The 20517-nt window shown below is 42.0% G+C and overlaps 2 protein-coding genes across 2 annotated transcripts; both read right to left on the bottom strand.

Annotated features, from left to right (window-relative positions):
* Positions 1-679: 679 nt before the first annotated feature.
* Positions 680-4888, bottom strand: bnip3la (BCL2 interacting protein 3 like a). The gene is made up of 6 exons (XM_056295445.1): positions 4778-4888; positions 3461-3725; positions 3273-3354; positions 3054-3154; positions 2783-2932; positions 680-2628 (listed from the first exon to the last, which is right to left on the bottom strand). The coding sequence occupies exons 1-6, from the start codon at positions 4827-4829 to the stop codon at positions 2580-2582; spliced, it is 699 nt and encodes a 232-aa protein (XP_056151420.1). The 5' UTR covers positions 4830-4888; the 3' UTR covers positions 680-2579.
* A 1107-nt stretch (positions 4889-5995) lies between these two features.
* ppp2r2aa (protein phosphatase 2, regulatory subunit B, alpha a) lies at positions 5996-18594 on the bottom strand. Its single transcript, XM_056275197.1, has 10 exons — positions 18160-18594; positions 17594-17671; positions 14111-14208; positions 13680-13845; positions 13354-13466; positions 12839-13016; positions 12514-12678; positions 12244-12413; positions 11939-12030; positions 5996-11180 (listed from the first exon to the last, which is right to left on the bottom strand). The coding sequence occupies exons 1-10, from the start codon at positions 18164-18166 to the stop codon at positions 10901-10903; spliced, it is 1347 nt and encodes a 448-aa protein (XP_056131172.1). The 5' UTR covers positions 18167-18594; the 3' UTR covers positions 5996-10900.
* Between the last annotated feature and the right edge of the window lie 1923 nt (positions 18595-20517).

Below are 20517 nucleotides of genomic sequence, written 5' to 3'. Positions count from 1 at the left end.
ATATCTTTAAAAAAAAAGATCCTGTGACATTTATAGAAATAGGATTATTTTACTCAAATGTGACTGAGACCTTTATCTACCTAAACTATAAAGGGTAACGGGACTTTTTTCTCTAATTACATCTGTTTCACAAGTGTAATTTATTGTATTTTAATAAGAGATCTCGCTCCCGTTTGCATTGTTAAAAGTTATTGCATAAAAATTCTGTTGTTACATATATCTGAAAGTTACTGAATACATATTCTGTTTTGTTACATATATCTGAAAGTTACTGCATAAGAATTCTGTTGTTACATATATCTGAAAGTTACTGAATACATATTCTGTTTTGTTACATATATCTGAAAGTTACTGAATACATATCTGTTTTGTTACATATATCTGAAAGTTACTGCATAAGAATTCTGTTTTGTTAACTATATCTAAGTTACAACGGAAAGCTCTTATTTTTGGCCCAAAGAGTGAATAAATGCTATAATGCAATTTAAAATGGAGTTTCTACTGTTTCTATCAAATTGCAACCCCCCTCCCCCAAGATCAGGTGGAGGGGTCCTCAGGGTAGATCAAAAATACGCAGGGGGTCCAGGACCCCAAAAAGGTTGAGAACCACTGGAGTAGAGGGTACTTGACCGTACCTCCTTTCTATTGTCACATCAATCCACTATGCCACACACAGGTAGAGATATTTAATTATGCCATTAAATGATGTATAACATTGTGGGGGGTTTTCATATTTTAATGTTAGTTTTGTGTAATGACAAGATTTCAAGAACGTCAGTATGATGACATGTCTAACAATTTCACACACTTCTATTCTTGCTGCTTTAAGATATATTACTTGGAATATTTAAGATGTTCGAGGGCCCTGCCCTTCATATAATCAAGCTGTTTGATAGTGTTAAATAAAAAAAAAAAAACCAAGTGCTTCTGGTTATAAGGTAAACCTGACCTCTTAGATAGAGCACCATGAATGCTGACTAAACTGTGCGAGTACCACGTTGAAATGCATGCAGTAAGAGTCCCATTTCATATTATCATTTCTCCTCCTTTATACTCTTACCACCAAGCAGTTTAGTGAAAGCGTATAAGGCAGCACTTCATTGATGCGGTTTTCATACACAAATTATGTGCATGGACAAGATTAAAACAAGTTAGTGGCATGCATGTGGCAAAAAAACCAGCAATGTTATTCGTTTTTCTCGACTTTCGAACGGTGTATCCAAAACTAATTTCTTTCCTCACCCATGTCAATTCTATCTTCACAGTGTGAATTTAATAGACATTTTACATTTTCATAATGTTCATTACAATGAGTGTACAATGAAATAGAATAACAAGATAACAATAGGACAATAATCTTTGACAGTAGGCCCCATAAATGTATTCCTATGGATGATTTCCTATAGATAGTTTTCTACTCCAGCAATTATCACATGGCAGCTGTTAAAGTAACAAGAAAGCAAAAAAAAAAAAATAATAATAATAATAATAATACACTGCCACAATCCATAAGATACATTATGCATGGGAATCAAATAACAATGTATAAACGAACTATTCCATGTCCAAGGTGTAAATTACATGGGGCAGGTCACAGTTTGAATTATTTTCACATCTATTTAAATATTGCAACATGTTAGAAAATCAAAATTAAGTCTAAGATAAATCACCAATGTGCAGAGCTAAAAATAGAAACGTATTTGGCACGTGAAATGATATGTAGGCAACAAGAAATAAAATATATGTCCTGGGTAAATTGTCATCTAGCCTAATTTCCACTATCATAATATATTCAAATGTCAAACAGTCGGAAAATTGTGAAACACGCTGTTCAAGCTTTTCAACCCTTCAAAGCAACCAAGCTTCAAAAACAACCTTAAACAGCTAATAGAATTAATTTCTGTTATGAAAAGCATGTGGAATTCAAAAACGAATCCCACTGTGCAGCACGGATTCTTCCTCTCAATATCTGCATCATAAATAGTGAGTCCCCGAAAACCCCTTCTACTCGCAAAGCCGAAAGAATTAATCTTATATGGCAGACATGGCGCATATTTTTGGTTCAAGCAATTTGCCCACTGGGAGCCAGTGTCCAGAGTCCACTGGCCTCCTTTTAGCAGTCGACTAACCTAGGAGTCGTCGGCCAGATTTCGCACAAGATACAATCTCTGACTTATAAACAGAGAGGCTCTGATTTGTGTACAGAGAAATCAAAAAATCCCTCATGCTATCTGACACCAAAACACAGCTACATGTTTAAGTTTAATAAAGGGACTAATACTGTCTACCTTGGGCAAGATCTTCATCCTAGGGGTTTGGCGATGGTGGCAACTGCTGGATCCAATACACAACACTGTGGCACTCAGCACTGTGTCAACATGTGAAGGAGTGCAACCACATTATGCTACGTGTCCTAGACCTACATCTCGATTGTGACCGAATTTAACGCAGACGGGAAGGGAATGCTGGAGCACAATAGAGGCAGAGGAAGAGAGGAGACAAGTGTAAATGAAAATGTTTGAATGACTTGTAGATAAGAGAGCTCTGCCATGACATCCAGGCACCGCTTCATTTTCAACTCAGTAAGAGCTGGAAGAGGGCGTAGAAATTCTCTTCCCAATGTATATCCTAAGACACACACCAAAAAAGGCCACAAAATGATTGCACATTAAAATACATGAAATTTGACCAATACACAAGATCAAAATGCATTGCATTCCTGAAAATTAACCATGAATTTGAGATTCTTAATTTTCTTAGCCATAATGAAAATCAGACTCACCCAAGGCCAAGAACAAGAATGTGTGAGATGAGTAAAGAAGGGATAAAAACTTTGAGAAACTCTGCAGAGAAGACGCCACCTTTCTTCATAACCCCACTCTTTCTCATACTAAGAGATACTGAACGTCGAGGGTGCCTAAAGTGGAACTCCCTGAAAGGAATAACCGGTCAAGTAATCAGTGACAAAAATTATCCTGGCAAAAAGTGAGTGTAAGATTATAAGCCATTACCGACTGCTCAATGAAAGAATTAAGATGTGTGGGTCTGCTCACTTGGGAGGAATGTTCTCTGGTCTGCTGGACCAGTCAGCCACCCAGTCTACTCCCTTATTCATCAGTATATCTTCATCCCTGTCCAGGCCATCCTCCTCTGACTGCGAAATGCAAAAAAAAAAAATGAAGGTGAATGTAAAATCAATGAGGACTCTGGGTCAAATGAAGGAAAGCAAGAGGGTTCTACAGTTGAGTACTCTCTGTGTTGTTGTATTTTACCTGGCTACCCCTTGGACTTGACATCTCTACATCAAAGGTTATTTGACTCTCGTCCTGATCCGGACTCGGTGGCCTGTGGGGACTGAGGCAACATGTTGAAGAAAAAGATATACATAAATCACGATTTAAAATGACTAACAACAGAAAAACCAGTTTCTTGATACGAACAAGCCATTTTGTCTCACTACCTATCACAGGACGAGCTGCTTTGGCTGGACTCATGCTGTGCATCGAGTAGGATCTTTTCCATGTCTCCATTGTGGATGGATGAGGAAGATGGCACATGTTCCAGCCCTCCGACCAGGCTCTCCTCTATCTCTTCAGGCACAATTTCCATGGTTGGTGGAGTTTGGTGCTCCCCCACATTCCCGTTTAGCGGGGCTGTAGCTGGGGTCATAAAAGAGGTGGTCTGCATGGTCGTGTTCCCGTTCATCTCTAACTCCTCCCAGGAGCCTAAATAAAATAGAGAGAAAAGAGGGAGCATGAGGGTAACATTTTAGGCCTTTGCCAATGCAAATGATAACAAAAAGGTTTAAAACCATAAAAGCCACACCGTGTTTACTGCATGCAGTATTGCAAGAATTTGTGCCACTGCCCCACTCCCCCCCCCTCCAGAGGAAGCAGGGTTATGTAATATCAGTGCAAAGAATGTGCACAATTTGCGTGAGCTTGCACGTTTCTCCTCTTGCATCGAAGTGAAAGCGGTAATGGTAAGTCGTTCGTGTTCGTCAACACGTAATGCGCCGACTTAAATACAAAATCGCTTAAATTCAAATGACCCCCCCCTCCCAAGCGCCCCCCCCCCACCGTGAGCTATTGCATAACTGTCCACTGAGTGCAACCATTACGTTTAACTAAAGTATGTCGCTGTTGTCTCTCGCCAGACCCATTAGCACCATGCAAATCAGACCTCCCGGGTCGCCGAGGCAGCCTGCGCCGTGTTCTGAGCCCCCCCCCCCCCCGGTACATGTCTACCGAACCTGTAAACACGTCTCGGCTCACAAGGCGTTTATAAACGCTGCGAATTTGCAGATGCATGAGCCAAGACAAGATTCTCATATTTTTTTTTTTATTTATTTTTTTTACAAAAATTAACATTTCACCAGGGAGATAGCGGTTACATTAATGAGATGAAGAAGAAGAAAAAAAAACCCCATAATGCATTAGCATAGACTTGGACCAATTGTCAAAATTCACGGCAATTTCTCTCCTCCTTTGTCCCAAAACTTGTTTTCGTTTTGCTTCTGTTCGCACGTTGGCGACTGATTGGCTGAACTTCCATCAATCAAACGTTTCGGGCCACCCGACTGGGCCGTCCGAGATGACGTCGGCCAACTTTCACCCCCCCGTGCCCCGCCCATATAAACGGGACGTTATTCCGTATTCGATCTAAGTTGTGAAATAAAACGTCTCACGGGATCGCTCCGAAACACAAAGCAAGCGGACGTGCAAACGCCACCGGAAGGACCCCCCGGCGGCGATAAACATGGAAAACGGACACGTACCGTTAAGCGCAGACTCTTCGTTGTTGTTACGCTGAGCCGCAGCGGTGGACATGTTGACTACCCAATTTTCTGCATTCGTCAAATACGACCCGACTCGCGAACCACCGTGCGCGCATGCGCACACCTGGCCCAGGGTCCGGCCTCGACTCTCCCCAAATCGGGGGAAGGAAGTGCCGCTATCTCTCTCTCTCTCTCTCCGAGTTTTACAGCGCTATCAAGAGCACAAACACGTATATAAATGGAGGCATTTTTAATAAAAAAAATGAGTGTTGAGAAGACTCAGGGTGCAGCTGTGTATCAGCATGTTCCGTTAGATCGCCAGGCTGTTTATGTTAAGACATTTGTATTAAAATTCTGAATTATATGGGAAGCCAGGTGTGGATTTCGGAATTTGACCTGCAGAAAAGGCCTTGTATGTGCAGGGTCTGGGCGGCGGGGCAACTGCTGCACATGTTTCCAGGGGCTCTGCAGAGCCCAAGAGAGTCCCTACGGGAGGATAACTTAATATGCATGCATGGGTAGCCTACTTATAGCCAAGACGGTGGTTTGATGCTGATTTTTGACACGAGCTGACAACTTTTAGGAGATATGCAGGTCTCCAAGGAGTTGTTACTGCAGTAAAAGCTTGGTTCTGATAGAACCGTCCTTGAAGACTACAGAGGCTGGCAATGTTTCTTCTCTCGATTGATTCAGCCGTGCTTTTGTTTGTATTTCCAAGGTTACTTGAAGATTGCTTAGAAATAAATAAATGAAGATGAACAATAGAGGCACATACAAAAACACCCTCCAGCTACTATGCAAATTAAGGATAAAAAAACACGTCGTCATGCACAACAACATAACCCAAAGTTGCCTGTGGTGGTCAGAGATGGCTCCAAGTGGAGGAATGGAGTGGGCAGATGTAGGTGCAATGCATCTGCAGGGTTCTTGGAAAGGCAGCATGTAAATTCGTAATCAGTCACCCCCCCCCCCCCGAAGAGCTCTGAAAGCTTGTAGGCGTCCAACAGTGCTTTGTATGAACTGTTCCGGGGATTAAGGTACACTTCCTTGCCATTTTATGCTTATTTAATGTAATGCCTTTTTTTTATGATTCTGCAATAATGCTGCGATTCTATGTGCTGCAAATACTGTGAGGTCTGTAAATGTGTGGAAGACTTGCCAGACTGTGTTATGAATGCGCACACACTCGCAATGTCTTTAGCACACAGATCGTTCGGGTTAATCATTTTATTCAGAATTCATAGTTGAAATTCTTTTACTTTTCATCTAAATTGTACTTTATTCCATTTGACAAAGACAGAGCTTTACAGTGAACCTTCTGTAGATTTTTCTCCCAACAGATCGCCAAAAATCTCCTACAATCTTTATTCAAGAGCCCCCTAAAAGAAAAATAAACAAAACATACAAATTGATGAAATTAACAAAAATAAAAGTGCATTTTTTGGCTCCCGTGATTTTATATATATATATATACTACCTTCATGAAAAGACCTCATAACTAGTTTGGGTGTTTTGGGGGTAGAGGTTTCATGGTCCTCCATAGGTAGAGCCAGTTTCATTAAACCAGAGTTCATAAAACCAATTTAAAAGTCATGATGGGGGGGTTTTTCTTCAAAAATGCATTGCTGTCAAAGTAAAAATAAGGCTGTTTTTTTTTTCTCCAAACTCCTGAAAATTGACATTTTGAAGAGACAAGGGTTTGATTGGACAGCAGCGTTAAGTTCCCCTGAGCAGTCTCCTGTCTGGCATGCCAGTAAGTTCAAGAAGCATACTTGATTATCTCATTTCTTTTATATGATGAGAAAGGCAATAGGGTTCCTCTGAACAGCGCGTTCGTGGTCTCACGCCATAGCCTTGCACAGCAGCTATGAGGGCAATGTGAGGGGAAGAGTTTAAAACATATTTGTTAGTCTCGTTTCATGGTATCGATGACTGTCGTTGAAATTTATTTTGCATTTAACACCCCAATATTATCTCTGCTAACAATTTGAACTGTGTCGAGCCGCACAGGTTGGGATTGTTTCTGGCCTAGTCAGTTAAACAGCATCTCTGATGAAACGTGTGTATTTTCTGACGCCATTTGTGTTCGGAACAGGATATAAGGACCGGTAATAAAAATTATACCTTTGATACGATGGACAGCTTTTCGCAGTAAAGTGTTTAAATGCTTGCTTTGAACTGGTATTTCAATGAAACAAAAAAGGTACATAATTCATACATGGTGATGTTTTCCCACTAGACTTGACAAGGTAAATCACCGATCTCATAACACAACCGCTAATGTTGATCAGTGGCCAAACAACTGAAGCATCCCTACTGAACTGCTACCACATTGTAAATGCTATTGTGTGTTGAGTGGAATGGGATAAGGGTACATTATGCGAAGCAAACTTATGTACATATGACATGAGGCAAATAACTTACTGACACTCACATGTACTTACATAAGTCAAAGAAATAGCCACATTCAAAAAGGTTGCAAAAAAAAAAACAGATTAGGAAAAGTGTCTCATGACTTGAGGACATTACCTAAAGCCCTGAGAAAGTGACACTCACAACAGTACTATCAACAGCACCATATGGAAAACACAGGTGATGTTGGGTAATAGTGGCATTTCTAGCCAGTGTGGAATCCAATTCCCTAGAATAGGAGTGAACCACATTAACTGATATAAATATGATCCAGTGGACCAATAAAAGTTTCATGCCCTGATTCAATGGCTCCATCTGTCATCCAGAACTGTTTTAAAACAATAACAGTGCTCTAAACAAGAAAAAGAAACAATTTGTGCTTTAATCAACCCGCTTGCTCCATGAAAGAATTGGCAACATGTGACTGAAACAGAGGGTAATAAAGGAACAGCTGCTGATGTCTAATTGATTACTTTCCCATGTCTGAAGACAGCACTAATTAATATCCTTACAACAATGTCCACGCCCATGTCTCAAAAGCTCTTTTGAGTCCTCACGTTTTCACCTGAGAACAAGCCCAGTGTGAAAAGGTGAGAAGATGACTCAAAATCACTAATTTTGTCTATTAGTCAATCAACTTAACAAGCTTTAGGGTGAACTAGATTTAGCGGTTTGTCAAGTTGATAATAATGCCTTTCCCCATTTAGGCCCATTTTTTTTAATTAGTTCCTTTCACAGCGAGCATAATGATATATATAAACACAACCATGGCACACAAACGGAACTTCAAAGATCCAAAAAGAACTCTCAAAACCAACTCAGAAGTATCCAAATAAGGTCTACACAACATTAGTTACAGAATGCCAGAATTCAAATTAATTTATAGTGCTCATGACTACAGAGGTACTAACACCTGAAAATACTTTTCTTTGGACACCCACCACCAGAAACACCCGACTTCCTTGAGGTCACATAAACGTTCTCCAAGTTTCAATGAACTCCGAGCAGGAATGAACAAATTACTCCAGAGTTATATGACACAAATGATCACCAAGTTAGGCAACCCCCACCCCCTCCCATCTACAGATCAGTCCACGACATACAGTTAAGTAACTACAGTGATCAGACTGTAATCATATTGCCTGAATTCATAAAAAAATAAACCAGCTATAGTGATTATTCTTTTGTCAGGTACAGTACAAAACATCATAAAAAAAAACTTGTACAAACAAAAATTAGATCCAGAACGTAAAGCAATCGCTCAATCGGCAGCAACAACACAGCAGACTTTGTGGGGAAGATGTCAGCAGCACTAAACATTTGTGCCACACACCGATAATCAGGCCATACCATAGCACAATGACCTTATATAGCTGTACATGAGCCCTTTTTACAGGGCTGTTCAAGATGGTCTTCAAAAGTGCAAGAGTAACCAGTCTTTTCCACTAAAGACTGTGCTATTGTGCCTTTATTCACCACCTTTCTTAAGTTTCCCCTGCAGAAGGGCACCGTGCTAACCAGACAACCCTTAATGCAAGCATAACCTCAGTCTGTATAAAGACTGGTTAATATGACAACATTAGTCTCCATTCTACTCCCAATCCCACAAGCCCTGCCGGGTGTGTGTACAGTGGCTTCAGAAAGTATTCAGACCATTTCACCTTTTGCACACTGTGTTGTAGATTTAATTTTCAATGGATAAAATTGCAGATAGTGCTCGAGTTCTGCACAAAGAGTTCAAATTTTGTCCCATCAGACCAGAGAATCTTTTTCCTCATACTCCGAGTCCTTTAAAGGGCCGTCATATGCCTTTCATTCAGGAGTGGCTTCTGTCTTGCCACTCTACCATAAAGGCCTGATTGATGGAGAGCTGCTGAGATGCGTGTCCTCCTGGTAGGTTCTCCCACCTCTGCAGAGGACTTCCGAAGCCCTTTTAGAGTGACTGTTGGGTTCTTGATTCCCTCCCTGACCATGGTCCTTCTTGCAGTTACTCAGTTTGGCCATGTGGCCAACTCTAGGAAGAGTCCTGGTGGTTCCAAATTATTGAGGCTACTGTGCTCCTAGGAACACTGAAAAATGTTTTAGAAATAATTTTTGTATCCTTGCCCTGATCTATGCCTCGCCACAATTTCATCACGGAGGTGTAGAGAGTTCTTTGGACTTCATGGCTTGGTTTTTTTTGCCTTACATGCAGTGTGAATTGTGGGACCTTATATACAGGTGTTTGCTTTTCTAAACTATGTCCATCCATTCATCTATCCATCCATTATCCAAACTGCTTATCCTGCTCTCAGGGTCGCGGGATGCTGGAGCCTATCCCAGCAGTCATTGGGCGGCAGGCGGGGAGACACTCTGGACAGGCCGCCAATCCATCACAGGGCAATAATATTAAAACTTTTAGTCAATTCAATTTTCCACAGGTGGACTCCAATCATACTCTAGACACATCAAGGATAATTAAAGCAAACAGTATGTACCTGACCACATTTTGGAGTGCCACCAGCAAAGGGTTTGAATTGAGAATTAAGTTTCCTTTACTAATCCCCTTGGGGAAATTCAGATACTGCTGTGCCCGGGGACCAACTCCAGTTCTTTTCCCATGCCTTGGTCCGGGGCCCTAACATGCATGTTTCTTTGATGGTGGGGGGGAAATCGGAGCACCTGGAGAATACCCACCTCAGACACGGGGAGAACACGCAAACTCCACACAGAGGACGACCTGGGATGACCCCCAAGGTTGGACAACCCCGGGGTTCGAACCCAGGACCTTCTTGCTGTGAGGCGACAGTGCTAACCACTGGGCCACCGTGCCGCCCAAATACTTAGGCAAATGAGATTTCAGTTTTTGATTTTAAATGAATTGCAAACATTTTTAAAAACACGTCATCATGGGTTAATTGAGTATAGATTGAAGGGCAAAAGTAGCAATTATAGCCATTTAAAATTAAATCTACAACACAATTAAGTGTGCAAAAAGTGAAGGGGTCTGAATACTTTCTGAAGCCACTGTTTATGCCAATTTGGTGTTCATTGAGAGTGAGTGTACTGTACATTAGGGAAGAAAGGTGTAAGTGAACTTGGCAACTTAAACATAACTGGGGCAAATATGGAGTGATGTATTTGTATTGTATTTGCAGTGTCCTAGGCTGATACAAAATTCAATTTTGTTGCAAAGAAATGAGAAAACAATTGAAGAATCCTTACCCAAACTAATTCAACTTGGATGCTACAACAATATATAAACACTTGGTAGGTATGACATGCAAATTACTCATGTCATGATGGCACCAAATAAAAATGAAATAATGACCTAACCAAATAAGCGTGTTCAACAACAGCTTTTCCCTTTGGTTTGGGATGTAGTGGTCAAGAGTTGCAGTGTGGTAGCATTGTGAATAGAGTGCTCTTAAGAGAGAAAACCCATTGAGGCCGAATCCCAAAGTCTAGAGAACTATGGACAAATGCGATACTTTTTTGTCACACTAGAAAATTCACTTGTCGTGCCTGATGTGATTGCAAACAAGTTTGTTCTCAGTAGCTAGAGTGCATTGGCCTGCCACTCACGCAATTTCAATATCATTGGATCAGGTCACATAGTCTAAACATTGGGATTCAGCCTAAGATAGTCATCAAAACAGATCACGTTCTTCAGGCGAGAATCAGAGCAGTGGGGTCTTTGTGGAAACTGGGATCTGAGCGGTTCATTATATGCTAGTTCAATTTGTCCTGGAATATGTACAGGTTATTGGTGGTAGCCACAGCAATGATGTTGTCCAGGGGGTGCCAGGCAGTGTGGAGGATCTTCTTGTTAAAGTCCAGGCTGTCTACACTGATCTCATCCTTTTTGCGCTTCCCACCTGTGCACACTTTACGAGGTTTCAGGACAGACCAGGGCTTGCTGTTCTCCCGGGACGCCTCCAGGGTCATATCCTGCCGGTAGCCTCTGTCAAACATCCTGAAGAAGTTGTTATAGGAGCCAGTCATCACGACACTGGACAGGAAAAGGATTGGGGGGGGGGGGGAGAGGTAACCATGTGAGTAGCCAAGTAACATTAGCATAATGGCATCTTAGTAAATGCACTTTCCCAGGTGCTAAGCTTCATCCACATCAGGAGAATGAGTAATGTTCTGTCAGGAACTGATATAACCTTTTACTGCCCACTCTACAGCAGCAGAAGCAGTCTTATGCTCTGTATGAAACAGATAAGGACAGTATTTTGGCTAAGGCCTGCGTTTCACAGCCACATAGATTAAAATAAAAAAAGGGACAACCTAGAAACGGTCTTTTTGTAGGTCAGGGGAAATGCTATAGGTTAATGAGAAAAATTGCATTAAAACTTAATGTCAACAGCCACTAATGGATTCTTCTTCTGGCTTGTTCCCTGTTTTTCAGGGGTCACCACAGCAAATTTTATAGTTTCCATCGGTGTCATGTGAGGGCACAGCACCAACGGCGGCTGTTGTTAACCCAGGCCTCGACCGATCCAGTATGGTCTTGTCAATCCGCATACTGATTTGGCAAAATGTTTACATCGGATGCTCTTCCTGACACAACCACTATCCCTATGGATGGGGGCACAGGTAAAGCGCTGGATGCCATCCCAGTATTCATGGACTTGTGCCCATGCCTGTTGTATTGATTGATTGATGCCATAAAAACACAATAGTTACTACTATGAGCAACAACCTTTCCCAGAAGACAAACTCACAACACAGACTTAAAAAAACAATAACAAAAAGGGCACCAACCTGTCATTCCCATTCCAACAGCACTCAAATTTGTCGAAGATGCAGTCATTCTCATAGAGTGAGCACAGCTTACTCCTGAGATATTCATGCACCTATCAGAAAAAAGTGTTTGAGTTAATAGTGAAAAAGTCAACAGTCTGCAACATCATCAATATGACTTGGCCGAGTTTGTTTGGTTACTTCTTTGATAAAACACCTCCCTCTTGTGGAAGGCCAAAGCACAGATTTGGGGTATGCAATTGGCAGGACCTTGTATTTGATGCAACCCTATAACGTTTCTCTTGATATACGGATCCAGTACAAACCTGATATGTCTCTACTGGCCGGGTCTCCATGTTGAGATCCCAGATTTTGACCGACAGATAGTCACGGGTCATCATGTAGCGTCCACTGTGACTGAACTTCACATCAGAGATGGATGAGATTATTTCCGAAAAGAATGAACGGTTGTTTGGATCTTCTGGCTCCTCAAAGACTAATCAAAGAAAAGGATGTGTCATCAGTATACTCTGAATAGCCCTAAGCAGCAGCATTACACAGCTACACCTGTAGGTGTAAAACCTGAGTCAACTTACGTTTGGAGTGTTTGTCACATAGTGCTGATGCCCTCATGTCACAAAGGCGGATCGTCCCCTTGCTACTGCTGTAGACAAAAGTGTTGCATTGGTTTGGATGGAACTCCGCGGCTGTGATCACCTCAGTCAACTCCTCCATATTAGCAGGCTTTATGTCAACAATGTCTGAAGAACGTGTAGGTCAAGAAATAACCTAATACTGACTACTGGAAATCTCGAAAAAAAAAAAAAAACTATATAAAGGTACACATGATGAAACCAATACGAAAATAGTCGCCCATGTTTTTAAAAGGGCCACATGGAATCAGTAGGCCATCAAGGATACTAAAGCTGCGATCGGTGATCTCCAGGTGCCAGAGGTTAATGCGAAGGTCATCTGCTGACAGGTAGGTTTCACAATCACTGTTGACTGAGATGGAGTTAATATGGTAAGTGTGAGCATTAGCAAACACTCTTCTGGGGCTGGCTTCCACCATCAGGTCCATGGGCCGGAACACTGGCACCTGAGGAGAGATTAGCGAGTGTCATGTTATTGACTGGTGAAAAAGAGATCATATTTCTATATCCTACATTATCATTTTTTTAACTGATGGGAATCAAGAATAACTACAGATAAGTACAATAAAACATAAATCAACTTCTCTTTGTGGCACCGGTGCAAACAAACAGATTATATTGGTACATCGCTCCAGGTGGTACAAAAAAAACAGGATTTCGCATACATACAATTGACAATAATACATAACATCACATATATGCATTCAACATTGTTGGAACAATAATATGGTTTTGGTGAAAGAATGTTGTGTGGTTAGTGAAGCCATTTCAAACTCAACAAACCCTTAGTGTTGTGACAGTAGTGGGATCTCTATAGCGCCCATCCTCTTCTTTCAAATTGTAACCCTCAGGCCTCTTGTCTCGCTCACTAATTTTCCACAACTTTATGGTTTTGTCTGCAAACAACAGAACACATAGATCAGAACAACTTTGTGTTCCGTGACAGCTGAAAAAGACCAAATACAAATGTCACCACTTGACTGCCCTGTGGTTAACATCATTATATTATAATCAAGAACTGCATCCCTTCAATCAAGGTACCTTCTGAATGGCTAATGACATCCTTGTTTACCATAGATCTGATATGAAGTTAAAATGTCAACACTAACCATTTGTGGACAAAAGAAACTGCGCTGCATTTTTCTGAGGCAACCACCGAATCTTGTTGATCTTCTCCTCAATCTCAAGGCTTTTCAGGTAGTCAAACTCAGGCTCGTGGCTCTGGAAGGTGCTGTAAACGTTGTACTCTCCACGGCATTGTGGCTGATTCTTACTCTAAAAGATTGACGAAACCAGAATTTTGAGTGACATCATGATGGAGATGGACCTAGGTTTCAATAACACGATTAAAGCAACCTTGTATTATGAGAAATCTTTTGACAATTTCTTCAAAATGTTTGTGGTTATTTTTTGAAACCTGAATCCTGCATTTGTATAACCACCTTTAACTAAAGCAAGTGTATGTGTGTGTGTATGAAAAGCTACAATGGAGGAGATGTTTGCAGATTCCCTTTGGGCCTTGTCTCACAAGCGTACTCACCTCTGGCTCCTGCTGAAAGATGACAACACGACCCCCCTTGTCCCCAGTGGCTAGTAGCTCCCCAGAGTGGTTGAATTCAACAGTGGATATGATGTCCGCTGTTAGAGACATACTGCAATTAGATTACACTTGAAACTACCTCTTTCCACTCACTTATAATGTAATAGCATATACTGCAGTGCATGCTGGTGCTTCTTGCCCATTCACAAGACTCAGTATTGTGCTGTGTAACTTATCATGCCATATTTACCTTGGACGTTTTCTAATAAACAGTGAGTATGTTTTTGACTACCTTTGGTAATAATTTGACTTTCTGGAATTGAAGTACATTAAAAACGTTTTACCATGTAGATGTAGAGGCAATGCCATTTTGACAAAATATTTTCAGTCTTTGGAATTTACAACTATGTAGGAGATTGGAGACCCGTAGATCCACAGTGATCATTACTTACTCAATGTAACAAAATAGATATGGCAAAGTACATAGACTAAAGCCGCTTTCAAAAAAAATTCGGTAATACTGTTGGAATGATTCTTCTGGCATCGCCAGCGATTCTCCTGTTCACATGTGCAGCTTCTGTCCATTAGAATTACGGATAGCATGAGCATGCGTCGAGATATAGATAGTATTTGTCCACAGATGACATGGTAGTGTCTTCCGTCTCGTTCCTGTTCACGTAGGACGCCTTTAATACCATAAACTAAGGCATCTGTAACCCTGATGTTTTTATTTATACATATTATTGCAGCATTTTCAGTTCTTCATTTAACTGTGCCATGCAGCCGACTATTGATCTCATCCTCTGAGTGAACTGAAAGAAGCTCTCATTTCTAGGTCGGTCCATTTTCCAGACATTTCTAAATATACCCTTGGCGCTGGTTTACAAATAAATCTCGTGCTTCAGACAAATGTCTGCCATGAACAAGCACCGGGCACATTCGTTGCAATTGGTTCACTTGCTCCTGCAAAACCATCTTAATATGGCAATCTTACGGCTTTTGTTCACAGTCGCCATTTGGTAAGGTTTACATAAATGTAAACTGTATAATAGAAATGTAAATAACTAGGTCTCGAGTATGCAAATTACCAATACAACTTTTATTGGATATTGAATCGGGTTTGCGTTCACACGAGCACAACACGTAAAATTGAGGGAAGATTTACTGGTTATGCAGGACATGTAAATGGAGTTTATATGACTGATTTTAAAAAAACAAAAACAAAAAAAAAACAGATTAATCGATAATGAAAATAGCTGTTAGGTGCAATCCTAATTATTTTGTTTAAGATTGTGATTAAGGCTACTAGTATGAGTGTAATGACTGGTCTTGGTTTCAGGGAACAATTTTTTTTGTGGCACATTTGCAAGTAACTATCCATTCTTTTCCCATTTACTCATCAACATAATTTTTTTCCCCAAACACGCTTTATGTTGGGATTTATCCCCACTCATCAACCTAACGTCTTTCATTTTGGCCACGTGGATGTGCAACGCACACTCGAAGGTTGCGATTGGTCAGACATAATGGAAACAGTTGATTTAACACATGGGGATATACAGAAGCATTACAAAAATAATTCAAACGCTTTAACATCCCTGAATTATCCCATTATCCGATTATAAGTGATTGTGCAGCCCTAGTTAAGACTCCTCATGGGCATGCTATGTTAGGTAAAAGAAGAAATTGAAGCGCTCCTTACTGCAGATCAGAGTTATAGGGACCAACACAATGCTGATGTTCTTTCCTTTATGTCCCTCAAAGCCCGTGAAGTATTTAAGTTGTTTTGGAGAATCTACATGTCTTATGTTGAGCACCTAACTTGCTAACTTAAATGGGCTTGGCAGTAGTGCCACAAACTATATTCACTCTTGAGTAATTTGAACTATTTGCAATTAATTTCAAATTCTAGGAACTGACTGTGGGCTATTGTCATGGGCATGCTGAAAAGTGAAAGTGTTACACAAAACCAAAACAGTGCTTCAAGAAAATTCTAAACACATCAACCAACCATTTTCCGCTATTGCCAATTACCAACTGATAATATTTATTTGAGCATTTATAGTAAACGTGTAATATATAGTAATAGTAAAATAATGACGGTAGACAGCCTCCCAACTGCCTTTAGTAGAAAAAAACATAAAACTTCCCTCCTGCCACTATTCAACATCTTCACTGCTCCAGATCAGTATTATCATTGAGCCCCACAACAAATCAGTGTTTTAAGAAAGGCTGGCACAATTTTGTGCAAATGCTCAAAATCGCCTGAAGATGGCCCATAGAAATTACTCCCAACAAACTATGGAAAAAGCCTGATACAACTCGACTCCATACATACGCGGGACAAAGGAAGTAAAAGAAGCGAGAATGAAGGGCAGTATTATTTACAGGAGCCAAAGGAAACTGTTGCTCACTCGCAGTGTTGCGTCTTTGAATCAAACCTATATAGCCCAATGCTTCATGTATTGACACAATACGGAGAGGCTCACATTTACACTTGTTCTCAGGCAAAGGTTACTGTAAACAACCATGTAGCGCTTCACACACAAATAAGTCCAAGACAAACTGTAAACAGACATGTTATAGCCCCTTGTGAACATCTACTATTATTCTCCAATTTGATGATGGTGGGACAACAGCTCACTTGGATAAGTTCTGAGAAGTCGATGTGAAATAGAATTTATATTAGCACCTTATATCAGTATATCAATATCCGTTTATTCAGCACCTACAATGGTAATTGACATTAATAACGGTTTTTGCTTTGCTTCACCATGTACTTATGTGTTTGTTAGCTACGGGACTGCAAGCGTGGATGCCAAGGTCTCAATCCAAGGCCACACAACTGAAACCAAAACAGTACACCAAGCACTCCAAAACAAGTACACCTCTCAGCCCTTCCTGCCCACCGACTAAAACTAGGAGGCTCCCTGACCCTTGATTCGCAGTACTGCATCAATGAGAGATGGCGATGCCCTCTGTAATGCAAAACTAACGTATGCGTTAAATCACTCAGCCTGGCGATTGTGTTTGTTTGGATCCCCCTACATGTGCTCGGCATGCAAACGACCAAAACGGCTATAACCAATCAGTGCTGATCAACACCCCTCAACAAAAACAATGTACTCTGGGGAGGCCAGAATACACGAAATACCCGAAAACCATGACATTATACTTGGTTCAGTTTCATGCAACGGCCTAGTAAATGAATGTGGGGCACAACACTGGCTGAGGTCTGACGGTTTAGCAAGGGCCTGTTGAGACGCAGGCCAGCCCAACGTCCCCTATTGCGCTCACCCTGAAGTTGGTTAAGAGTCGAAATACTTCCTTTAACCGAACAGGGGTGAGGCAAGAGTACAGTGAACTTGAAACCCAAAGTTTCACGACACACCAAAGTATGCATCACACCCAAGTCGAACAAGGATGGTGACCCTGCAGGCTAACAGAACCAGCACCACCAGCACCACCACCACATGGACTTACCTTCGGCGACATCGTCATCAATGGCTCCTTTGACTTGAGAGAAACACCACTGCACATCATTGCTCCCACCGCCAGCTCCTGCACGAATCAGAGACCCCCCCAGCCCCAACTTACAAACTGTAACATCAGTCATGTTGGCACGCTTCAGCCTGGCGCTGCCTCGGCTCGGACGTCGCCAGGCGAACAAGGCCACATCCGAGTTCGGACTAACGACGCCGGTGGTACACAAAGCACGCAAACAAGTATGGCGGGTCGTTCAGACGACAGATGAGGGTTTAAGCGCGTGAGTGAGCCGAACTATCGCGCGCTGGTCGCCGCTAATGTCATTCACTCGCTCGCACAAGCACAAGTAGTAAGCTAGCTTAGCAGCCGGCTAGCCTTAGCTTAGCTAGCCGGCTAGCCTTAGCTTAGCTAGCCGACACCGGAGCGCCACAAGCTAGCGCTCGCAAGATCGACGTATTAACAGGCGGCCCGACATTTGTTCGGCGGAACTAAAAACGACTACAGTTCGGATATTCTAGCAAGCGTTGTTTCCAACTTTATTATTATTGTTATTTTATTTTTACCTGCCATGGTGAGCGACTTGCAGCGAGGAAGTCTTGGGTGCGGGTGGGGTGGGGGGGGCGCCGGGCCCTAAACGCTGGAGTGTGCCGACTCGGGCTGGGGGGGTGGGGTTGGGTTCGGACCGGAGAACAGCGTGGGGGGGGACGAGCTTCTGGTTGAACGTTCGGAAATTCGTCGAGAGTTTGCAACTCCCGAGCGCGAACCGACCGGAAGTCTCGGGAGGGGGGAGGAGAGGAGGGGAGGGGAGAAAAAAAAAAAAACGAGTTCGCAAACAAAGAAAGTAAACCGTGTAGGACCTCGCTGCGGCTTTTTTCCTCCCCCCCCCACCTCCTCACCCCTTAAGACTTTATACTCTACTTTTGAGATGCCCCTCGCCCGTGCTCTGCCTCTCCCTGCGCACGCTTTCAAAATGGCACTGGACAGGCCGAACGCGGTTAGACGCCGCCGGCCGAGCTTAACCAGTCCGACCGCAATCTTTACCGCAAACCAGGGCGATCACGCTTTCCGGGGGGGGGGGGGCTTGATTCAAGATCTTGTTCGGCTGTTTTTTTTTTTTTAAACAGAGAATCTCAGCCGTCTCAAAACTCACCAATCAGACGTACTCCGCCCACCCGGGAGGCCGTAATATTGCAAAACGAACCTACCCTTAGTTATAGTTCGTTCAGCCAACGGAGCTTTACGGAGCAATAATGGGCCCGAATTTTTTAAATTTGGGATTCATTTCTGCACGAAAGCCGTGTATTAAGGGGGCATTGTTGTTGTTTTTAGTTATACTGTCTGTTTTTTTGTTTTCTCTTTTAGTTTAGGTTACCATTACGCACTGCTTGCAGGTCGCACCGTATGGCTTGTCCCCCGTATAAAGTTGCGGCACACCTAGTCTCGTATCGTCGTTGGGAATATAAAGCACAGGGTAAGAACGTCATGCAAACATTATTCTAGTTAAAAAATCTATCTAGTTCAAGCCATTTGGGGGGGAGGGGGGCGCCTGAACAGACGTCATCGTGAAAGCACCCTCATTTTGTCCGATCGTCCCATTTTTGTAAATAGCAACGCGTTCACGTCGTCTCGATAATGCAGGCGACCACCTGATCCACTAGATGGCAGTATGGAGCTTCTAGTCCATAGACTCGCTCTGTGTCCGTCTCCTCTGTCTCTTTCTCTCTGCAACTGCAAAAACATTTTTATTAAAAAAAATTGAATTATTATATGCTTACTGTAATTCTGTAATAAGATTAGACTTTTTTTTCTCCACAGGGTTTTAACCGCTGAAATGCATAGGGTTATTCTTCCATGACCGTATGGCTGATCGTCTGTTAAACCCGAGCTTTTGTAATCAAGGAACCAACTCTGGCTCCCAAGCAGTAATTCCACGTGTTTCAGAAATAAACATACGTTCACCCAAATCATTCACCTGCCCTCCGCATCTGTCTTTTACAAGATGTGGAGGGCAGGTGATTGCAACTGATTGCAAATTGCAACCCCCCCCTCTTTTTAAAATTTTTTTACTTTTCATCTCCTATTTGTTGTTGTTACCAATGCGTACAGGATGAAGTGCAAAGATCAAGGCCACAGGAATAACATACTTTATTAAATTGAGCTTTTAAAAGAAGTGAATGTGTCCTTTTGTGCAACATACCTCTAGATCCATTGATTTTAAATGAAATATCAAATCCAAATTGAGTATGATTGAAGACTTCAGCACCTGATTGTTTCCAATCACTGAAGTAAGTAAAGGTGCATTTTCAAAGGCAAAATTATAATTGCCACCATAAACAGAAATTATGTAATCTCACCAATTAGATATACGTTATTGTCCTATGAGAAGATATTTTTCACCTCTTGTGCAGAGCCTCACATACAGGAAATACATGTACACATACTATACATACCGCAGGACATACATAGAGGACAGGGAGACAACAACACGTTGACACAGGAGTTTAGAAGTTCAATGGGTTCGGAACTTCAATGCAAGAAGGAACACCACTTCTTCTAAAGTGGCCCATCTCCAGGTGAGGACCTGTACTTGAGACCAGATGGAAGCAATGTGAAGAGTGGGTTAAGGGGATGAGTGGGATCCTGAGTCATGGCTAGGTAGGTCTGATAGGTTGGGGATGGGAAGGCCGGTGATTTTAGATGCACTGTGCAAGACGCGGATGAGCCGGTTCCTGTTGGCGACAGTTAAAATGGTGAAGAAATGGGGAGCAGTAACGTCATATAGGCTGAGTTTTGCTTTTGTACAGTAGCAAGAGGAGGTGAGGTTCAACAGAATGCGTCTTCAGTTTACGAATGCCTCTTTTGCACATGATATCCTTGTGTTTTTATATTTCTTGAATGTTTCTTAAAGCCCCACTAGCCAC

This window comes from Lampris incognitus, chromosome 1 (assembly GCF_029633865.1).
Source record: "Lampris incognitus isolate fLamInc1 chromosome 1, fLamInc1.hap2, whole genome shotgun sequence".
NCBI classification, from domain to species: Eukaryota; Metazoa; Chordata; class Actinopteri; order Lampriformes; family Lampridae; genus Lampris; species Lampris incognitus.
This window is presented reverse-complemented; position numbering and strand designations above follow the sequence as displayed.